Source organism: Haliotis rubra, unplaced genomic scaffold (assembly GCF_003918875.1).
Source record: "Haliotis rubra isolate DU_JTF1 unplaced genomic scaffold, ASM391887v1 Scf13, whole genome shotgun sequence".
Taxonomy (NCBI): Eukaryota; Metazoa; Mollusca; class Gastropoda; order Lepetellida; family Haliotidae; genus Haliotis; species Haliotis rubra.
Genome location: NW_025765225.1, coordinates 546,076 through 569,458, shown reverse-complemented (window position 1 = coordinate 569,458; position 23,383 = coordinate 546,076). Strand labels below are relative to the sequence as shown.

Below are 23,383 nucleotides of genomic sequence, written 5' to 3'. Positions count from 1 at the left end.
TTTCACCGTGAGCGTCCCCTAAAATCCCCCATGAAATGAATTTGTATATTTCTGTGATGTAAACAAACACTGCACTGAAGCCCTACAAATGTCAGTCCAGTCTGACCACTGTCGTCATGGGAACACAACCGAGCGAGTCGGTGTAACACATTTGTACAACAATATTGCAACGTCATGGTTAAGAATAGGGACGGGCCATGAAGTGAACAATGTTCTGAAACAAAAAGATGCAAATATGTTTGATTTCACGTGCGCTTATTTGGTGGGGGATTCTAAAGGCAGGCCGCGTGTTATTCAAAACCACTGACAGATTCTACATAAGTTATAGAGGGTGCCTCGTCACGCCTTGTTTATTCTGATTGACAAGGTTCAGGCACATATTAAAAGCTCTGACACAATTGACATTTTGAAGTCCAGACTTAAAACCTGTTCTCAGTATATTACTTATAATCTCGGCTGTAAATACTCTCGTGTAAATTATCTGTACATAGGGCTTTGAGCATGCCCAAGGATGTGGAATAGGCGCACTATAAATATGCATTTATTATTATTATATTATGCCTGATACCCAGCGTTCACACGCACTTGCACCTGAAACCAAGGTGCTCACTACCCTAATATTTTGCTCTAGGTTTTTTCTCCACGTTTACACTTGGTTGGAAAAATACCCATGAAGGCCCGGGTTAGAATATTGAACTTAAATAACCCATGCTTGTCGTAAGAGGCCATTAACGGGATCGGGTGGTCAGGCTCGCTGACTTGGTTGACACATGTCATCGGTTCCCAACTGCGCAGATCGATGCTCATGCTGTTGATGACTGGATTGTCTGGTCCCGACTCGATTATTTATAGCTAAGATACATAGCGTTCATGCATCTGAGCTAGATTATTTACAGACCGCCGCCATATAGCTGGACTATTGCTGAGTGTTTTTGCAATCTGATAAGAAGTTCAGGGTAGTATCGATGTCATTACATGTTCGAGTTTGTCGAACACGGTCACACGGTCCCTGAACTGCATTATTTTCCCCTTCCGCCCAGCCCTTTCTGTAGTGTTAAGCCCTAAATGAATCAAGTCTAGATTTCCTCAGGTTCAAGTAATGAATCTCCCATATCACCGTGGCTCCTTTTCATATTAAAAGGAATTGTTAGTTGACAAGAACTTAGTCAGCGAGCCTGACCACCTGATCCACCCAGTTGCCTCTTACGGCAAGCATGCATATGGGTTCCTGAAGACTAATTCTCAACCGGATCTTCACACGTCGAAATCGAATAATGGTAATAATTGAAGTGTGTATGGAGAGAAAAAAATCCCATAAATGAAGAAAGCGCACGTAAAATCTCCAAATCGTCATCATTAGTGAAGAGTTACCTCCCTTTTAAACGCGATAAATAGAGGTACGGGCACCGGCCCTTCAAACAAATTGATCTACATTTGCTTTTCATGGACTTTGACCCAGACCTACTATTGATAGGATGAAGTTAGGTTTGTCAGGACATGGTTAGATCAGCCGCGAACATTTGTGTCAGCCAGCCATTCATTAGATAGCTCAACCAGGTACGATTGCATTTCACGATGATAAAAACACTGAACAGTTAAGCACACACAGTGTGGATAATATCGACAGCAGCGATTTGAAACGTAGTTTGAAGAGTACTTGGTTATTTCTCTGTGTAATCTTTGGAGTCATCAAGAACGTTGAACATTGTTGCATCGGCAGACGGTGAGTTGCGTTGGACCTGTTGGCGATGATTACAAGAATTACTTCCCCTTGAAGTAAACACTTATTCACACATATTATTACTATTGACTATTAAGTCACCACCAAGTACCAGTTTTATTCACTGTATACCAGCATTAATGCAGTGTACAAATTACATATCTGACAACTACTTTTGTCGTATTAAACAATAGAAAAAATCCCCAACAGCTGGTCAGAAAACATTTAACAATGTTTCATACACTTCACAAGGTGTCAGGAGTTAAATCGCATTGGGCGAGAAAAGCCTGAAAAATGATAGACCTTGATGCAGGTTCTGTAGAAACTGTTACTGTAACAAGCCAAGCGGTTTGGTGACTCATAATACAGCTGGTCATCTTGACCTTTGCAGACTCATATTAGTGAATACATCAACATACAGAAGTGGCTATCCACTTTTCCAAGATTTACTTTACTCTGTGCCTTTGACACATACAGCTTCATAAACAGAAAGCTACCTCTTGGTCACAGGTAAGTGAGTCACAAATCAATGATTCAAATGTGTAACTGCCATCGTAGCAATGCACATTTCTACTGGGGAGGTAGGAATAAATATCAAGTATACCTGGACAATCGTTAGTAGCCACAGGCCAGGCAGGCAACTGTTTCAGCCTCTACTTAGACATTTTATACTGTTATCTAATCCAGAGGGCAAAGTTAATAATCAGAGTTCCTAATCGTGAGGTCTGGGTTACAATTGGTCTTCAGCAACCCATGTTTGTCGTAAGAGGCGACTAACAGGATCAGGTGGTCCTGCTTGCTGACTTTGTTGACACATGTCATTGTATCCCAGTTGTGTGGATTGATGTTCATGATGTCAATCACTGGATTGTCTGATCCAGACTCAAATATTTACAGACCACCGTCATATAGCTGGAATATTGCTGAGTGTGGAGTTGAATAATAAATAAACAAAACAAAAACACAATCATGAGGAATCATGACTTTGAGCCCAAATTCTGTAATGTTTCTTCATTACAAGTGATGGACACTGCTATTTACAGGTGAGGATCCAAAAAGATGCAGTCTTTGGAGGAGATGTGGAGAGCCTTCCTGGACATGGCACACAGTCATCACATCCTGATGTCCTCTGTGCTTGGAGTCGGTGAGTGCTGCCATATAATAATGAGGGCTTTTGTAATGAGCTGAATCCTGCACCATGGAGGGTCACACTCAAAGCACTATAATCTGATTATTCTTACCGCGGATAACCCAAGCTGCCTGTGAGGCTCTAGAAGGTTAATAGTCACATGTCTTATCACACCGGGTATCCATATTCTAGTTGAGTGAACAGAGGCAAGTTTGAAGAAACTGACTTGCCTAAGGTGAGACCACATGATGCACATGTGCTTCATTGTGGGGCAAGACTGAAGTCCTAGAAACCCTCAAGCTGCCAAACATGGTCACTCTTTCCGTGCCCAACATTGCTTAACTTCAACTGATTTGTGACCTGAGGTCTACACACAGGACCACACACCACCACCACCAGTGATAAAGATAGTCATGCCATTCATACTGGAAAAGTACATACCATTTACTTGAGTTTTGTTATTTATCAATTATCTGTAAGTAATGTCGCATAGCAGAGTGATGGCATGTGTACAGACAAACATATACATATTTGTTGATATATTTTTTTAACTTCTACATATGTAATTTGTACTGTTCCTGTGGCATTTTCAACACACAAGTCAGTAATAACAGCAACTGATGTCTTTGCCACCAAGTGCTGCTGTGCTGTTTAAGATTAAGTCATTTTTACTTCCATGTGTGGTAATATTTGCCACATATGAGCCACAAGTCAATGTTTATGAAGATTCTGTTTGTGCTATATCTGTAGTCTTAGAGATACAAACAATGTTTTCTTGTCTGCAGGGTTTGGGTACATCTTGCTGCGTCAGTGGCTAGCAGGGAGCCCAGTGCGGAGCCGAGCACGAATGGATGGCAAGACGGTGCTGATCACTGGGGGTAACACAGGCATTGGGAAAGCTACAGCCCAGGAGCTGATGAAGAGAGGTAGATGAGCACAATGATACTCCAGTCAGCCTGGTCTCAGAACATCCAACTGTAATCTCCCAGCTCTTGGCAGAACACTCCATATTAATCCCCCACCTCTTGTCTCAGAACACCCAATTGTTATTCTTCCAGCCTTGTGTCAGAACACCCCATAGTAATCAAACCATAATTGTGTTACAATGCCCCATAGTAGTCCCATCATCCCTTGTGTCATAACACCCCATAGTAATCCACCAACCTTGTGTCATAATGCCCGATAGTACTCCACCAACCTTGTGTAATAACACCCCATAGTAATCCACCAACCTTGTGTCATAACACCCCATAGTAATCCACCAACCTTGTGTCATAATGCCCCATAGTAATCCACCAACCTTGTGTCATAATGCCCCATAGTAATCCACCAACCTTGTATATATAATAACACCCTAAATCCACAACCTTGTGTCATAGTAATCCACCAACCTTGTGTCATAAAAGAACACCAACCTTGTGTAATCACCAATAGTAATCCACCAACCTTGTGTCATAACACTCCATAGTAATCCACCAACCTTGTGTCATAATGCCCCATAGTAATCCACCAACCTTGTGTCATAACACTCCATAGTAATCCACCAACCTTGTGTCATAATGCCCCATAGTAATCCACCAACCTTGTGTCATAACACCAACCTTGTGTCATCCCCATAGTAATCCACCAACCTTGTATCATAATGCCCCATAGTAATCCACCAACCTTGTGTCATAACACTCCATAGTAATCCACCAACCTTGTGTCATAATGCCCCATAGTAGTCCACCAACCTTGTGTCATAACACCCAATAGTAATCCACCAACCTTGTGTCATAACAACAATGCTATAAATACTATGGCAATATATCTCTGTCTATGTTTTTCATAATCGAAGTTTGATTCTGTCTGTGTTTAGAACACTGTTGGGAGCATACAGGAAGCAGTTACTGATAATATCTGTCTTGTCTAGGGGCCCGAGTGATCATTGCATGTCGTGATGTGGTCAAGGGAGCTGCAGCTCTGAAGGACATCCATGTGGCGAGTCGGCAGAACAATGGCACCTGTAAACTGCTGGACCTCTCTTCCTTCAAGTCTATTCGGTCATTTGTTGACAGCTTCCTGCAGGAGGAGAAGAAGTTGGATGTCCTCATAAACAATGCAGGTTCAACCCAAAACTCTGTCTCACATCTTGTGTCCTAACAACTTGACATTCATTTCAGTTAACTCTGCTATAACTGGCTCAATAAGAAGTTCCATCTTGCATCTTACTTCCACCATACAAACCAATCGTTGTTTTGGCCGACAAACCCTTTAAACATAGACACTCTGGACCTCTTTAGACACTGTGTTTCCCAAACCCATTCAGTAACTATTAGACTGCAGACACTGTTTTCAGACATTTTCAGACACTGTTAGATACTTTTATATCCAGGATTCGAATCCACACCACTATTTGCCAGCACACAAAGTCAACGAAAGCATACCCACCATGGCTTTTACAAAGTGGAAATCTGAGTACTGGTAATAAAGATCACATACTTTGTGTACCCCTGAATAGTGTACTTAAAGAACAAATAAACTTTGTTTTTTTTGTACTCTTTAACTATTACATATGAAAGATTTGTGGTTAGACTTATGCGAAACACCAAATTCATTCTTAAAAACTTGTGGTTAACTAATACCGAAAGCATTAAAAGTTGCCAAAAGTCACCTGCTTCACTCTCGCCCGCCAACGAAACCACAGACAGGTTACGTAACTCTGTCACCAGAACACTGCAGTGACGTCATATGAGGAACGATTTTCAGTTAGTTGTATAGAAAGTGTGTAGCACGCTCATCATTTTGATGATTTCTTGACATGCCGAATCGTTGCTTTGTCGTCAATTGCTCCTGGGGTCGGGCGATGGTGTCACCATGCACAGATTTCCACAGGACTCCGCAGTTCGTGCTAAATGGGTTATGTTTGTGAGTGCGAATCTAGCGTTGTGGAAACCTGAAACGATATCTTATTTGTTTTCAGATCGCTTCACGGAATTTTACTAGTTGTAGTGAAATATGTATATGATTGATGACCATAAAGATTTTCCATGACACAACTTGTAACATAACGATTTCTTCCTCGGAAGCGAGGTTGTGGTCGAAGTGACAATAATATTGTAAGTAGTATTATATTGACACCAACCTCGCTTCCACGAGAGAAATTGTTTGTTATAAGCTATGTCATGCAAAATCCTATTGGCCATCAATCAAATACATATTTTACTACCAGTAGAAAGTAGTTTTGATTTTTTAACTCGGTGAAAACAAACCTAAGTAGCATTTATCCTCAGACTGGCGGATGTTCGCGACAGGGCGCCGCCATTTTTTATAATCGTAAAGGACGGGCTAAAGTCTGTTAGAATTAATGAGATTATGGTTTGTTTTCATCAAGTTAGAAAAATCAAAACTACTTTCTACTCAGAAGTTAAATATGTATTGGAATCATAACCAAAAGGATTTTGCATGACACAACTTATAACATAACGATTTCTTCCACGGAAGCAAGGTGGAGTTGAAGTGACAATACTGTGCGATAAATTTCTTACTACATTCACATGGTTAACGTCCACTCACCAGTATGTAGATACTAGTCAATGTGCGTCTTTATATTTGGTCTTATAATCCTAATTAGTTTATTATCATACTTGTATGCATTTTGAAACTAAATAAAAAGCAGACGATCTGCTGATACTTATAGTGAATTTATAACAGAACTGTAATATCTAGACATTTTATAGTTTGCCAATGTGAATCATAACTCGCACACACACCCTAGTGTATGTTGTCTGTCTCATTACACTTCACGGCGAAAACAATGCTACGACGCGACAAAATGAATAAAAACAAAATGCAAATATTAAAATTAAAACAGATTAAAGTTATAGGAACAATGTCAGGGTATTACCTTGTTCGAGGAATGTATCCATCAATATCCACAAAAACGAGTGATATGTCATTCATCTGCAGCTGTTCCCAGCGATGTGTCTTTTAACAGTTTAATATACGAAAAAGTGATAAATCTTTTCAGGTATTTCACATTGGTGTATAGTCTCATTGGTCACCCAAGATAGCACACCTGGCAACTAATTGCATAATGTCCGCCTTTCTTTAAAAAACAGTAATTTAGTAAGCCAATAATGGGCAATTAATCAATGTATTGCGGGTTAATCCTTTGAAAGAAGGACGTTGTTTTTGTGCAGACACCGACACGACAGAGTGTATTCAGTATAGATTAGTAAATCTACATACATAAACACTACCTTCTGACAAATCCGCTGTGTAAGATAAAAGTAATTAATCAATCAGTGTGTTATCGGTTAATCCTTTGATCGATGTTTATAATGTTGAATATTTACTCCAGACACAAGAAATGCCAAATGGGAACCTTTGTCGGTAATCTAAGTGTGTTACCACTAATTATACCTGTTATAAATTCATTAACTGACCATCAAGTGAATGATGACAAATAACATGTAGGTTTATACCACCTAACACGGGTTACAACAAGGGAATATTAATTGCTGTATTGCATGTGAAACCGTATGGGCCGACACTGTTTTGAGAATACAAACAGAACTTCATTGTTGCATAAGAAATACATATAAGCATTTGCTGTGTGCTAAAATTGTATGTACCTATTTACCTAAGTAAATTTTCAGATTCTTCTAGCAATGGCAAAGTAGGGTTGTTTAGTTTGCCGATTCAAATAAATCAAATGTCAATTTTTAATATCATAATGCATAGACGCCATATTTTTTACATGACATGATTAAATATCGAGGTAAAAGAAATGGGATCAGTTTGGATCAGTCATTATACAAATAAGGCCTAACGACACCAAGCGATTTTGACAGAATCGTCCATGAAAACAAGTTGTAACTCGGAAACTAGGCAAAGCAGGAGACAAAATTATATGACAGTAGATTGTGAAAACATATAGCTTTCATTTTCCACAACAATTGTCACGATTTCAGGTTTATACAAACCTGTAAACAAGATAATTTACCCACTGAAATGTAGATGAATTCTGCATCGGCCCTCATATCTATTCCTCATATGACGCCACAGAGATGCCTGATTGGTTGAAATTTCGCTCATGGGTGAGAATTGTGCACTGTTGTCAAAAAGGTCGATTTAAGTTAATTAAAGATCGAAGTGAGTAGTTTTAATGACGGGGTTTCATTTATAGCGATGCCAGTTAGTGATTTATGTATTTGTACCCCCTGAGAGTATATGTGATCTTTAATATAATCATCATGATTATACCATTAATTTGTAAAGAAGGTTGAGTGAGTGAGTGAATTTAATTTTATGCCGCTTTTAGTAATATTCCAGCAATATCAAGGCGGAGCGGGCCGGGGGATACCAGAAATGTGGGGATTGGAACCAGGGTCCTCTTTTACCCCCACTGCCTCTAGAGAAGGTTGAACTCATCTTTGATCAAGAAAATTCTTTGAAACAGATATTTGTTGCGATATGAACATATCTGTTTTCCTGTTGTCTAGCGGGTGGCAATAGGCCCAAGACTGGAGTCCAGGGATGGCTATGAGATGCAGTTTGCAGTGAACTATCTCGCCACTTCCTCCTCACAAACCTGCTGTTGGATGTGATGAAGAAGTCAGCACCCAGTAGGATCATCAATGTATCATCTAAAGGCTATGAAAGTAAGTCAGTAGGGCGGGGAGAAAATTTCTAGAAAAGAGACAAAGTTTGATCACTATTTGTATCTGGCACATCGTCATCTTAATGTTATTAAATTGGCATAACTGCATGTGATGTACTACAGATTGTACTGTTAAACCCTACCTTTCATTGTCACTTAGTATTTCAGATTATCTCCCCTTGACTATGTATCCAGATAATGAGTCATGGTTGGGCTGGTTGCACTCAGCAATATTCCAACTGTCAATAATCGTGTCTGGACCAGACAATCCAGTGATCAACATCATGAGCATCAATCTACATAAATGAGATAGTGAGTCATGGCATTACTAGGTCATTGTAGCCTCATGACACATGCTATCTTAAAATATGGAACATAAAACAACAACACTCATTTGTATTTACAGTGGAAGAATAAATTTTGATGACATCAACAGTAAGAAGGAATACAAAGCATTTGATGTGTATGCCAAAACCAAGCTGGCCAATGTGTTGTTTACCAGGGAACTGAGCAACAGACTTCGAGGTAAGCTGTCCCAGCTGATCATGGTAGGGTGCTTGTGATCATATATATGTACTTCATACTTATAAGTCTACCAAGCCTGTAGGGATTTCATGTTAAAGTGATTATTGGTCCACAGCAACCAATGCCAGTTGTATGAGGTGATTTTTTTTCTTTTATATATGCCACACTCAGCGATTTTCCGGCTTTATGACAGCAACCTGTCAATAATCGAGTTTGGACCAGATAGCCCAGTGATTGACATCATGAACATCGAACAATGATATGCCTCAACCATGTGTGTGATCCCCTTTAGTCACCTCTTATGACAAGCATTGGTTGCTGAAGACCAATTATAATGGAGATATCAAACTGTTAGAGCTGGGTTTGTAGTCTGTAACCTGTAACCTGAGAGTACTTGATTTAGTCACTGGTGTGAGTTCAAGGCTTGCGATCCACTAGGCAGGTCTGCCATCAAGCCACCAAGAAACCCCTTCACACAAAGCACTATTTGTCTGCCATGTGGGATTGTTCCTGGACACTCTCTGACCACTTTCTGATCTGTAATTATCCTTCTATACAAGCTAGTAATCAGCTGGTAGTAGTCTGAAGTAAATATATCCAAGAAAGCCCACGCAAAGTCTAGAAAAATGTGGCAAGTCTAGATTTCAGCTTCTGACAATGAAGAAAGTCCTCAGGGCTCCTTTCATTATTATTATTATTATTTTTACTATGAACTTTTTTCAGTAAAATGTGTTCATTTCAGAGAGACTAGCTGTTAGTCTAAGCTGGTGGCTGCTCTGATTTCAGTTCAAGTAATAAAGCATTCCTATTCTGTACAGCTGTAGTGATTTGTATTCATAAGATTTTAATACATTAAATGCATTAAATACCCTTCCATCATTGTTTATCAGTATGTTGTTTTAAATAAAATTTCTTTTTTAGAAATATATTTAAGTCCCTAAAATTAGACTGTTTCCTATTTCACATGTGAATCCTGCTGACTGTACATCAGATTTAGAGTGTTATAGACAAATACTGGTACTTGTTTGTTTAGAAAGTATATTTTATCCTTATATTGTATGGAATAATGGTTGTCAAATATTTCTTACCACGCAGTGAAGTAGTTTTCATTCAAGTACTAAGAGAAGAAAACTCCAAACATGTAGTTCTCTCACGGTCCCTGAACCGCATTATTATTTCCTTTCTGCCTAGCCCTTTCTGCAGTGCTTAAACCCTAAATGAAGCAAATCTAGATTTTCCTCAGGTTCTGAATCTCTCATCTCGCTGGTGCTCCTTTTCAATTTAAAAGGAAATCAAACATGCTGCTGTGAAATTTGCAGCATATTTGTCAAGTTACCCTTGTCCCGTGTTTCCTTTCAGGTAGTGGCGTGACAGTCAACTGTCTGCATCCAGGGGTGGTGTACACAGAGATCGGACGCAACGTCACCCAGATTGACTTCAACTGGCTTGTCAAGTTCCTCTTAGGCACCGTTGGTCAAGCTCTGTACTACCTCTTTGCCAACACACCCCTACAAGGAGCTCGCACAACTGTGTACTGTGCTGTGGCCCCAGAGATGGAGAATGTCTCGGGAAAGTTTCTCTCGTAAGAAGATAAAACATTTTAATGATAACGCCTATTTATTGCTGAATATTAATTCAATGAGTGAGTAAGTATGGTTTTATGTATCATGTTATGGCAGAAGACACTACATTGTACTCAGGTAGGGAATTGAAACTTCCGGAGTGACAAGCAAATGCTTTAACTGACTGGCAACTTCACCCCTGTGAATAATGAATAGTGGGTGAAGATAGTTTTATGCTGTTTTTAGCAATAGTCCAGCAATATCCTGGAAGAGGTGACTAGATATAGGATTCACACATTGTTTCCAGGTGGGTAATACTGCATACCGGGTAAGTGTATTTTGTTAGTATATATACAGAGAGAGTCAGGAGATGGCAACTAGCAATTGAGACTTTCCATACGAGTTGAGTGATGCATGAGCATGTAGTTTCATTTGGTGCATGACAAGAAGAGGAAAGTGAGTTATTTTTCCTTATCCTGACTCATGCTAATTATGCTTGTCTCCTTCCTCTTTGCTAATGATAGTGGAAAACTTTGAATTCCCTTTGAAGTTCCCTTTAAAAAGCTGGACGTAAAATCACTCACCCAAGAGTAGCATCCCTTTCCTCCCTTTGGCTTACCAAATGGTCATACATGATCGGCCATATTTGTCACTCTCCTTCTTCAGCTCTTGAGGACAGTTGTGAGAGCACTCTGTCCCTATAATGGCACATATCCTTATATATTTTCAGACCTTTACATCAAAATTATTGCCGTGATACCTGGTTTTTAGGATTATATTCTACATTACGGTTTGAAACTTGTTCTAAATTTTCCGTTGTTTGACATGTGGTTTTTTCATGTTTCGATGTACTAGGAACGCCGAGGCCATACAATTGATGAAAACTTGTATTCGCTGAACCAGAAGCGAGTGCGTCATGGGCCGACCCTATTTATTATGTCCTAATTGCACTGTTTCATGTTCTTTTAGCCCTCGCCAGGTATTGTGTAAAATTAAATGCGTTGAATTAAATAATTACCTTTTTTTTCTATCCATAGACGCAATAAGGACTGGGTACGTAGGTATTCAAAAGTGATGTCCAGGAATCCACCTTCACGCTAGGTCTAGAGAAAAAATCTCAAACCTCCAGGAAGGATTCAAGATCACATCGAATTGATCGCCAGAGCTTAAGCTCATCTTATAGATCGTATTGAGACTCAAGTCGCCGTGGCATCCTTAGAGCTTTAGAGATGCTCTAAATCAGAGGATGAAGGTGAAGGGGTCTTCTCCGACACGAAATTAACTCCTGATCGCCAATGGCTTGGACTTATCATCACCTTTCTAAGGACACAGAAGATGTCCAAAGATGATTTCTCGACACACTCACCTTTCCACCAACAACCCAATCTCTCAAGTACCAGACAACCTCAATGCAGCTTTTGATAAAGCCACCAAGTCCCAGAGTCAGCACATCCCAACATTCAATGCCAGGAAATTCTCTACATAGGATGGAACCCTTCCTGAAGGCTCCAGAGGTTGATGATGGCTATAAGATTATCACCAACTCCCGCCAAAGAACTTACAAGATTGAGGATAAGAAGTTAGCACTGCTGGATACAACCACCAGACGCATTTCTTCGATTAGCCAGATCGAGGGCTATCAACGGTAACACTCATCTCGGTTCAAGATTTCTCGGCCTAAGAAGACCGGATGATATACTCCGGCCCACTTATGCAGAAGAGAGACCATCAATTTATGTCGGAGCACCTAGCATCCACTTCAAAGCTGGCTTGCTTGACTCTCCTGAGAAGACAAGGGTTATTGTCAGCATGCACTTGAGTGAACGCTTCACCAAGTCTCTATACAGAGCCCCATGGTCATCATACATCTTCGAGGAGGAATTGAAGAAGTCGCAGAGAAGTCTCTCATGACTCTAGGGAAGTTATGATGATTAAATCCATCCACACCTTGGCTAATGTGATTCGTCAGACGCCCCAACGCTACTCCAATAAATCTAAGTTTGCAGGAGTCGAGAGAGCCAGAGAAAAGAAGTTTCTAGTATGAAAGGAGGAAGAGGCTCCTTTCACGCCTAACCGAGTTCCTAGAGGTAACCCCGAAGAATCCGAAGCACCCAGGGGTGCAAGAGGAAGCAAGCATTGAAGGCCAGGTTCGAACGACTGGAGTCTTCCACCCCAGCCTTTCCTGTACAACCTTCGACAGTGGGTGGACGCCTTCAACGGTACTGGGAGAATTGGGGATACTGCAGGACGACTATGTATCCCAGATACTGCGCAGCGGGTACAAGATACAATTGGAAGCCACTCCGCCACAAGCAACCCGATGGCCTTCAACTACGCAGTTTCCACCAGATAGAGAAACTGGACGATGCTATCAAGACCCTACTGACAAAGAGGCAGTAGAAGAGATAGATCAAGATCTCATCACGCCTGGGTTCTACTCCCTAATTTTCCTGGTACCGGTTAGAAGAATTCCAAGGAGAAATTTCGCTCATCTACAACATGAGGAAGTTCAACCGAGTATCTATGCAGACCAGCAAAATTCAAGATGATACATCTTCCTCAGTTCCGACATCTCGCTTGTCCTGCAGACTAACTCGCCAGCATAGATCTACAAGGTTCTACCGCTTAGAATATCGCCGCCCCCTGGTTGTTTACTCGAAAGTGACCAAGCCCATCGCCACACATCTACATCATTGAGGTCTCACGAGTGCTTTCTACCTGGACGACGTGATTCAAGCTCATCAAGATCCCAGTCTACTCAGACTGCATCTAGACTTCACCATCAGGCTGCTCACCAACTAGGATGGCTAGTGAATCTCCTCAAGTCGGAACTGGAGCCAAACAAGATCTGCAATTCCTAGGGAATTCGCTCATCACACCAGTGAATCGTGATAGTCGCTCCAGAGGATCGCTGGTCAAAATACAACAGATGATATCTCAAGCATTGCTCTCTCCATTGACACTATGTGTTTGGCAAAGCATGCTCGGTCTACTCACCCTCAGCTCAAGACATGACTCGCAGATGGAGATTACAGTTGCTCTACTACAAGTATTTGTGAACGCTTCACCTAGACAGCCTTGATCCGCTAATACTACCGACAGCCTGAAACCATATCTCCTATGGTGGACTCGAAGTCTAACGCTTATGTGGGACTTTTTGTCAGAGCCGGTTTGCAACACTCATCTCTACATGGATGCCTCCCTACAGGATGGGGTGCGCACTTCAACAACAAAAGTGGCAGCAGGGAAGTGGTCGAAGTCAGGATCAGAAGTCACACATCAATCTGTTGGAGATGAAAGCAGTAATCAACGCTTTTACAACATTGGTCCAGCTGCATTCAAAGAACGCATCGACTCATGGTACACACGGACAACTCCACAGTGGCGCTTTCCATCAACAAACAAGGGTCAAGATCAAGAAGTCTGCTACAACTCAGCTTTCTCCTGTTCAGCATAGTCGACGCAGCTGAACATCTACATGAAGGCATGCCACATTCCAGGAGCAAAGAATGTCATAGCAGACGCTTCCATGTCAGTTCACTACAACCATCCGCAACGGAATGAATGTTGCATCCAGAAGCATTCCAGTTCCTCAGACAGACTTTTAGGATCCCTTTACTAATAGACCTGTTTGCAACAAAGTTCAACAAACAGCTACCAACATTCGCCTCACCGATTCCAGATCCTCAGTCATAAGCAACAGATGCTCTAAGCATCTCATGGGAAGGACTAAACGCTGCTTCCGCCCCTGCACTACTACCACAAGTACTACAGAAAATCAAGTAGACGACTGGCTGAAGCGAGGGTATGGTTTCCGTCCCCTCATACAAGAACTCGGACGTCCAACCTGAAACTACCAGAGTGGTCGAACCTACTGGCCCATCCCCACACCCAGCAAGCTCACGGAAACCCGACACTTTTTCCAGCTACACGCTGTGGAGCCGTGATTAAAGCTTGCCTGAAGTCTAGAGGGTACTCGCCAGAGCAGCTTAAAGCAGTAACACTAGCTCTCACGCGAGATCAACTCGCAACCTGTACTCACTCCACAAGTGGCAGAGGTTTGAACAATATGCAGAGAGGAAAGGCTTTATAGCTGCATCAAAGCAACACATCCCTCAAGTGGTGGAATACTTATGTCATCTACGACAGACGCAGACACTTAAAAGGTTCAACACTCAACGCATTCTTTACCTGCCCTCAGTGCAGTTATCACCATGAAAACGGGTATCAAGCTTACCAAAGTACCAGAGATTCTGGCACTACTACGCTCTCAAGTTGGAAGACCAACAAAAGAAATTTAAGGCTCCTGCCTGGGATCTCAACATGGTTTTACAACATCTCACCAGTGATGCCTACGAGCCTCTAGAACGGACATCCTTTGAACTACTAACTCAGAAAACGCTGTTCCTGATCGCCCTAGCAACAGCTGTAAGGATGTCAGAATACATGCTCTGGACTTTAAACGAACACGATTTGAATCGGTGACATTGTGACATCGCACATCTGGGACTGAGATGGATTTTATCATCAAAACCCAACTGCCTGGTCAGCCTGACAGACAGTTCCACATCCCAGCACTATCTACAGTCCTTGGGCCACAGGATACGCAGGATCTATCCTTATGCCCAGTCAGAGCACTTAAAGTCTACTTACAAAGAACTAAAACAAGGAGACGGGTAAATTCAAGCCTCTGTTCATCCCCTTTCTCCACTGAGATGCCCACGGAAGTCTCTAGGACAACAATATCGATCTGGATGAGAGCCGCTATACTAAGGGCCTATAAAGCAGCAGGACTTGAGCCTCCACTCTAATCTCACAATCCACATGAAGTCAGAGCCCTGGCGTCAACACTTGCTCTGCATGGAAACTGCTCGATTACAACTATAATGGAGGGCTGCTTTTTGAGATCGAACACGGTGTTTGCTTAACCACTATCTCAGAGACATTACCACTGAAGAGGTCTCAGGCATTCACCAGTTTGGACCACTTGTTGTAGCACAACAACTAACGGTTCCACAAAGGCTTGAGAAAATCTCACCCTTTTATCACGCGACTCTGTGAAAACCAACGCCTGGAGAGCAATGGTTAAAGTCCATGCACACGCCTAGGACAGACTAGCATGAGTGATAGACCCTGTAATTTGTATAGGACGCATCATACATGAAGAAGGGTCGTGATCTCCACTTGATGCTGCATCAAGAGATGGAGTTACAATAGATAACTAATGGAATATTAGTATATCTAAATCCCCACCTAAAATGTCAGGAGAAGTTTCGAAGAAATGTCAACGCTATGGTTATATGCGTCGACTGGGGAATTAGCTCATGTTTAAGATGAAGTGTATGTACAATACGTTGACAAAGATGAAGGCATAGTTGAGTTCAAGCTTCTTTAGTTACATGACAAACAAATACACAAGACATAAAACGAGGTGAGCGGAGTACCTGCTCAACCCCAGGGAAGCTTCCTCGACGAGCAGCATTATCCCGCTCGTGGACATCCCTACACAGAGAGTTGGAATTAAGACTTGTACTCCTTCCCAGTCTAGATGTGAGCATACTAAGTATATATACAGTTTTTGACAACAATGGACAGGCGATGACTCAACAATTGACAGATAGAAAGACAATAGCACTTCCTTGACTAGTTGATATGATGGCAGACACTCGTACGGCCAAGGGGGATGACCAATAAAGGTTATAAATGTCATATACAGTAATTAATTGCTTCACAAGTCAATGTACAATGCGGAAGTGATAAGGATTACATAGAATACAGATTAGCGTCATATAAATAATTACCATAAAGTCTCACATGTCTTGACTACGTAGTTTTTTTACTTTATAAATATTTGGACGATGGCTGTCCTGAATTAGTCCCTATAACAGAAATCTGACAAGTTGTGGTCCCCCCAGACTCATCAGAGAGAAGTTGAAAGAATCTTCAACAGTGCCGTCATAAGTTCCCAAGGGGGGTAATACAAGACGTAAATCTACAACCAGGGAATCCAGAACGTGGCTTGACCCACCACCGTTTCCAACGGATTCTGCAAGCATAATTAGCATGAGTCAGGATAAGGACAATGTAATTTTGTGACTAAAATTGATATTTTATACTTATCCTGACTCATGAGGTTAGCCCTCCCAACCTCCCCTCTTATGGCACTCTGGATTTCCCTGTAAATCCGGGTGTCGGGCTTACATACGGAGAGAGTGACAAATATTGCCGATCATGTGACCATTTGGGCGCCAAAGGGAGGAAAGGGACGCTACTCTTGGGTGAGTGATTTTACGTCCGCTTTTTTAAAGGGAACTTCAAGGGATTTCAAGTGTTCCACTATCATTCGCAAGAGGAAGGAGACAAGCATAATTAGCATGAGTCAGGATAAGTATAAAATATCAATTTTAGTCACAAAATTACATTTTCCTCAAACAGAAATTTATGAAAAATGATGGGGAATCCCCTAATTTATGTACACACTATTGAGATTCTTACTCATAAAGCATCTTTAGTTAATGATAGGTTTCAACAACCTATGTTATTGCTGCCATTGACTAAAGAAACATAAGTAATATATAGAGTCGTTAAAGGTCACATGCAACCAAAATATCAAACATAATTAAAACACAATTATCACTTATTCATGACATATAATATACATTGCTGGTTATGAAAAAACATATAAACAAAATTATAAGCCGCATAATCACAAATCAAAAGTGCAATATTGTGTACTTTGGGTTTACTTCCCAAGAAACGAAGCAGCCGGGATACCGAACCCAGTCAGAGCGGGTTGGTGTGCACTCAAGTGTAACGGCTGGTTCATTTGCAGATGCCCTCACGGCTCATTGTGTGTGTATATATAGAGATGTTGGGTTTTGTAAATACATGCTCATTTTTTGTGTATAACATTTTGAAATCAACAGACATCATAACATGTCATGTGTTCAAGTATCACACCTGCCTGTCTGTGTAATTACATAATGTGACAGAGACCGAACTCGGCCATAAATCAATGCGTTTTGTTTATGGTGTATAGCCTGATTGGTGTTAAGTTCAAATTGCATGTGGTCAGTGATCGAAGTTGTGTATTGAATATTGTCATTAGCAGACAGGCAGGCAGACACACAGGTGTCAATAAAACAAGACATTGAGTTTTGTCTGTGACAACGACATATCTATATCACAGTTAGAAATTCTGTCAACGCTAAATAATGACATTGCTTTTAAGTATCGAACTGAGAAAGTGACTCGGTAAGAAGAACGTGTGGTGAAATAGACAAATGAAATTATATAAACAGTTTATTTACTGTCATAACATATAAAAAGCTCGCGCCTGTGAGATATCAACAAAACATTAGGAAAATAGCTCACACCAAAGCCTTCACCGAGTATTCACAGGACAGCCCACTTCCAAGTTGCGCGAACCTATTTCACTGCGCACGTGCTATGAGCGCAGCCCAGCTGTTGAAACCAGTTTCGCACATTTTTTTTCATCTCATTATTTTTCAACTTTATAAGTTGAATTTGCATTTTTGATGATTTGTTTCGGTAAGTCCATACTGAAAGGTATCAGAATCTGCAAAGTTGTGTTTTACGTTGCATGTGACCTTTAAACAATGTAGGTCTGGTACAAGCAGGGCCTGATTTAAGTAAAATTATCACTAAATACCAAACAAGCAGGGCCTGATTATCACTGAAAGGTCCATATCCCATTGGGGCAGTGGGGTAGCCTAGTGATTAAGGCATTTGCTTTCGAAATAGGTTTGATTCCCCACATTTGTGAAGCCCGTTTCTGGTGTCCCCGTCATGATATTGCCATAATATTGCTTAAAGCAGTGTAAAACTCAACCCATTCACTCACTTTTATCCACATGTTGCAGTGACAGTCGGATCTGTGACCTGCTGCCCCATGCTATGGATGCTGATGATGCTGAGAGACTGTGGCACATCAGTGAGGAGATGGTCAAACTCAAGAAACAGGAATAATCGTCATGGAAACTGCAGCAGTTTTCTACGTAGACCACAACTACAATTCTGGACAGTCAGATTGTATATGTGTCTCTTTCAGGGTCTTCCTTCCAAGTGGGTGATCTATGCTTCATATTGAGCTGGATGAACTTCATTTCACAGATGATAACAATGTTATTTACTGTACATGACTTAAGTCAGGTGGCAATAGTTTTGATTGGAAAAATATCTTTAAATATCTAAGTGGGATAGGTGACTTCCAGTAATTGTATTGTCATTCTGTAGCCCACAGTCTACATGGTGCATTCACATATTTTTGCCTAAAGGTACTAGATTGAATTTGCAAATATTTTTCTACAGTATATGTGTTTTTGTATATTTAGTAATAAGTAGTTGTCTACAGACAGAATTTTTAAAGATTTATTAATATGGTTAAGTTGGTTTCTCGTTTAGTGCTGTGTGTTTGATGTCAGATACCAAAGCGTGCTATCCTAGCTTCATAATGTTTTGTGACAATATGTCAGGCATTGGAGTTTTGGATAGAGTATATATTTATTGGCTGGTTTTGAATTGTAGCTTGATGTTTAGACTCTGGGACTCATCCATTCTGTCAAGTCCATATTAAAAGAACAAGGATGTTTTAATTTTGCTTTCTCCCTTTGAAGTGGGAGTAATATTTCACATATATTTGTTTCTTTCCTAATACCAAATAGAACTTAACAAGAAATTTATCAATTTGCAAAGTTAATATTGCACCTTTTAGAATAACAATTCTAAAACTTACAGTGAAATGAAGGTTTAAGTAAGTGTATGTAGAATTATTTCAGCACATATTCAGAGACAATTGTAGCCATTCCCATTCTTTCTTTTCTCCACTTTATGAGGTTTAGTGGATGTGCTAGACCTCTGTCCTCCACAATCTCAGCAATGAATATACTGACCCCTTTACTATCTTCACCTCCAGTGTTCACTAATGATTTTATACGTCTTTACAGTGTTTGATGATGGCTGCAAAATATGTTTAGTCAATTACTTTTTCTTTGCAGCTATATTTATATACTATGCTGATTTTGAATGTACATGTACTTCCAAATTGGAAGAACTAGCTAGGAATCTGCATCGATTCGTACTTTATTTGAAATTACAATGGACTGTCATTATTGGTCATTTACAAGTTTGGAAAACTATAATTGGGAGCATCCTCTATTTCTTCAGGGTATTCTGTTGCTGTCCACTCCCGATCAGTTCCAAGATTCTCTTACAATATGACTCAGGTCCATTGCATCTTTAGGTTCAGCTTGAAGTAAAGGCAGCCATTTTTACACACACTGATAATCTTGAGTAATCTCCCTTTTTTAATGCTAAATGTCGCTACAGCTGTGGTGTTTTTCTGTACATTTTTAAGCACTGTCTGTCTATTGAGAGGGTAAATCAGCAGACCAAATCTGTATGTGAATAGGGCAAGCAGCCTCCACAAGCATTTTGAAATTGATTTGTTAAATTATTTAAATAACCAATGACATTTATCAACTGAACACTGTCATAGAATCAGTTGTCCATATTTGTACATATATCGTAAATATTGTCTGATCATGATTTTGATCATGTGATACACCAACTACAGGATCTTCTATTTACAGTATAACTACCTCGAAATGTGGTTTTTAACATTGTTTTATTTTACAATAATACCCATTTTTCAGCCATATAATGTAATCTGTGCCTCTTCAATTGAATACAATATGATGTACATGATTTAGTTTTCTTTTTGAAAATGTAGATGCTGACATCGATATATGTGCAGGTGATACCATGATAATTCTGGAAAAAGATGATTTTCTTAATGTATTTTTTCACTTTTTCAATTGACATTAGTAATTTTGGGTCATCAAAATTTTGAACAAAGGTCTTGCATATTGCTTTTATAGTATAGTCTTATAAAATATATTTTACTAAAATCATATATTGATTGTGGCTAGAATGTTTCGGAACACAAAAAGGGTGCCAACTGTTTTAAATGTTGACAGATTTCTGTTAGTTACAAAACATGGTCCGTGCAGGCAACCTACGTTTTCTTCAAGCTAAGGACGATAAATGGCCATGTCTATTCACATCCAGGACAATTGAGATAGAACCCTGGATATCATCCTGTAATGCAGAAGCTTTTTGAGAAATAATGATTGTGTTTGGGTTCGTGTGTATCTTCTAGCAAACGTCATATTTTTCAGATATGTTTACACAGGATATTTTAGAAATTTTACTTCTGCGCACTTGAGCTGTGTACAGTCGTGTTGCTTCATCCAGTATCAGCCCTGGTCTATTAAGTCCATGTTGGGTTGTTGAAACAATGTTGATGTGTTGTGAAATTTTAGCTCCTGTTTGTAGGTTGTGTCAGGGGTACCGATATACAGTGTGTTATCCATGTGTATATCATGCTTGTAAGTTGTGTCGGGGGTACCAATATACAGTGTGTTATCCATGTGTATATCATGCTTGTAAGTTGTGTCGGGGGTACCAATATACAGTGTGTTATCCATGTGTATATCATGCTTGTAGGTTGTGTTAGGGTTACAGATATACAGTGTGTTTTCCATGTGTATATCATGCATGAAGGTTGTGCAGAGTTACAGATATACAGTTTGTCAGCCAGGTGTATATCATGTATGAAGGTTGTGCAGAATTAACGATATACAGTTTGTCAGCCAGGTGTATATCATGTATGTAGGTTGTGCAGAATTAACGATATACAGTTTGTCAGCCAGGTGTATATCATGCATGTAGGTTGTGCAGAATTAAAGATATACAGTTTGTCAGCCAGGTGTATATCATGCATGTAGGTTGTGCAGAGTTACAGATATACAGTTTGTCAGCCAGGTGTATATCATGCATGAAGGTTGTGCAGAGTTAGCGATATACAGTGTCATCCGGGTGGTAACAGTGTATAAGTTTATGTAGACTTAATCAACACTACCTTGTTACTCTATACTGTACACAGATCTGTCTTCCAGCACTGATGGCAGAGATACTTACGCTTAATATTTGCAGGACTATCTTCACAGCCATAAATACTGTGGACATTATCCACAGAACAAAGCTACAGATAAACTTTTAACATGACATTTAAATTGCAACTTTTGCATTATTTACAAGAAACATCTTCAGTCCAATCAAGTATTTCAAAAGATAAAAGTTCCATAGTCGAATATTTACAGTCTGCTGTCAAAAAAACTATATGCCCAGACCAGTGTACTGGTCATGTACTGATCATTGCTAATTGGTCAAATGTCAAATGGTAGGAGTTCAGGCCTAAAAAAAAAGGTTGTGGTTCCGATTACCCGACTGACCCTATTATTTTTTTAAGGGGTATGAATAAAAGAAGCGTCCAGTTTCCATTATTTTTTCCCAGCACTGACGGACATTGGTCATTCTGTCAGAGAAAGTCAACATGATGGCCTCAAGCTCGATTGAATAAACACATACACATTGATAAAAGTGTTATTAGTTTGTACTTCTAAAAATTACCTGCCTACCCGTAATTTTAAAGAGGTGTAATCGGAACCACAACATTTTTTTATTTGGCCTCAATCTAAAATTTTTTGAAAATGTCCTCTTTGATTTGAGGCTCAGTTCATAAATATTTCAAACAAAAAAAGCTCAAATCATTCTTTATTTGCTTCTAGTTTTGCTACATTTTGGGTACGAATTATCTTTAAATAAGGAATATAGCTGTGTGCTTGGTTACTTTGCAAGGAAGAAGAGTAAGGGAAAAATAACTATATCAATCAATATATTCTGAAACCTGGTCTCACCTACCAACCCTATATCAATAATGATGTTGACACATGGATATATTTCATGTACATATGTTGATTTTGAACATTTGTTGTTTAACAGATAAGGAATGTGTACTGCTGCAAACCAATTTCAAAGCTGAGCAATACTTCGTATTTCATTTGTTTGTACCACTCATGTATATATTTATGTCACTTTTACATAATTTGCATTTGAATGCATTTGAAAACCTTTTGTATGTTTATCAAGATATAGAATTTTGATGTGATCAAATGACATGCTTTCTTTACACAAGAACATTTAACTATGCTTTATTTATTAAGTGTGCATTAAAGGTTATTGACATGGAAAAAATTACCATTTATAATCAGATTGCCTGCAGTGCTAGTGATAGGCGTGACATGTCAGTTTCATTCAGGTTGTGGTGACCATAATGGCGTCTCAGGCTGATTGTGTTTTCTCATCCAGGTCATTAGTTTCAGTTTTAACATTTCTATTTAAATTTAATGCTCTGTGTGAATTTATTTTGCTTCTAATAATTTTGTATTAAACATGCAGAAATATTGTCCTTTTTGTTTTCATTGATAATTAGAAGTCTCATTGACTTATTTTGTACTAAAATCAGGAAATGCATCGGACAAATGACATCAACTATGATGTTTCCATGTTCCTGGAGAATTGCTGTCGAGCTGATGGAGTCCAACATGGATTGTTGTGGGCTATTCTCCCATGTTACATACATTTTGTTTGTTGTTTAACGCCACGATCATCCATGTTCCAGCTGTATGAATGTCATCTGTAAGTACTCGCATCTTAATCAGACAACATAGTAATTGACATGAACAATGATCTACACAATTGGGATACCATGACATCAACCAAATCAGAGAGCATGACCAACCAATCCTGTGGTCTCTTCTTTGAACAAGCATGGGTTTCTCAAGAACAATTCTAACCCAGGTTCCAGGCAGTGATATGATGTGAATACCCTTCAAAGTGTTAAACTAACTCACTCTGAAGGCTAAGTTCCTGCTAGGTTC

General features: G+C 39.9%; 1 protein-coding gene and 1 long non-coding RNA gene across 2 annotated transcripts; both read left to right on the top strand.

Annotated features, from left to right (window-relative positions):
• The first annotated feature begins 1,322 nt into the window (after window positions 1–1,322).
• Window positions 1,323–19,312, top strand: LOC124267212 (retinol dehydrogenase 12-like). The gene is given in 9 exon segments (XM_046702128.1): window positions 1,323–1,723; window positions 2,764–2,864; window positions 3,635–3,775; window positions 4,762–4,949; window positions 8,336–8,402; window positions 8,405–8,498; window positions 8,900–9,018; window positions 10,378–10,600; window positions 18,464–19,312. Coding segments are annotated over 8 exon segments (1,023 nt in total). The 5' UTR covers window positions 1,323–1,723; window positions 2,764–2,779; the 3' UTR covers window positions 18,570–19,312.
• Window positions 19,313–20,817: 1,505 nt separating this feature from the next.
• Window positions 20,818–22,908, top strand: LOC124267074. The gene is made up of 2 exons (XR_006895946.1): window positions 20,818–21,201; window positions 21,314–22,908. It is a non-coding gene; the product is annotated as an uncharacterized LOC124267074 (long non-coding RNA).
• Window positions 22,909–23,383: the final 475 nt, after the last annotated feature.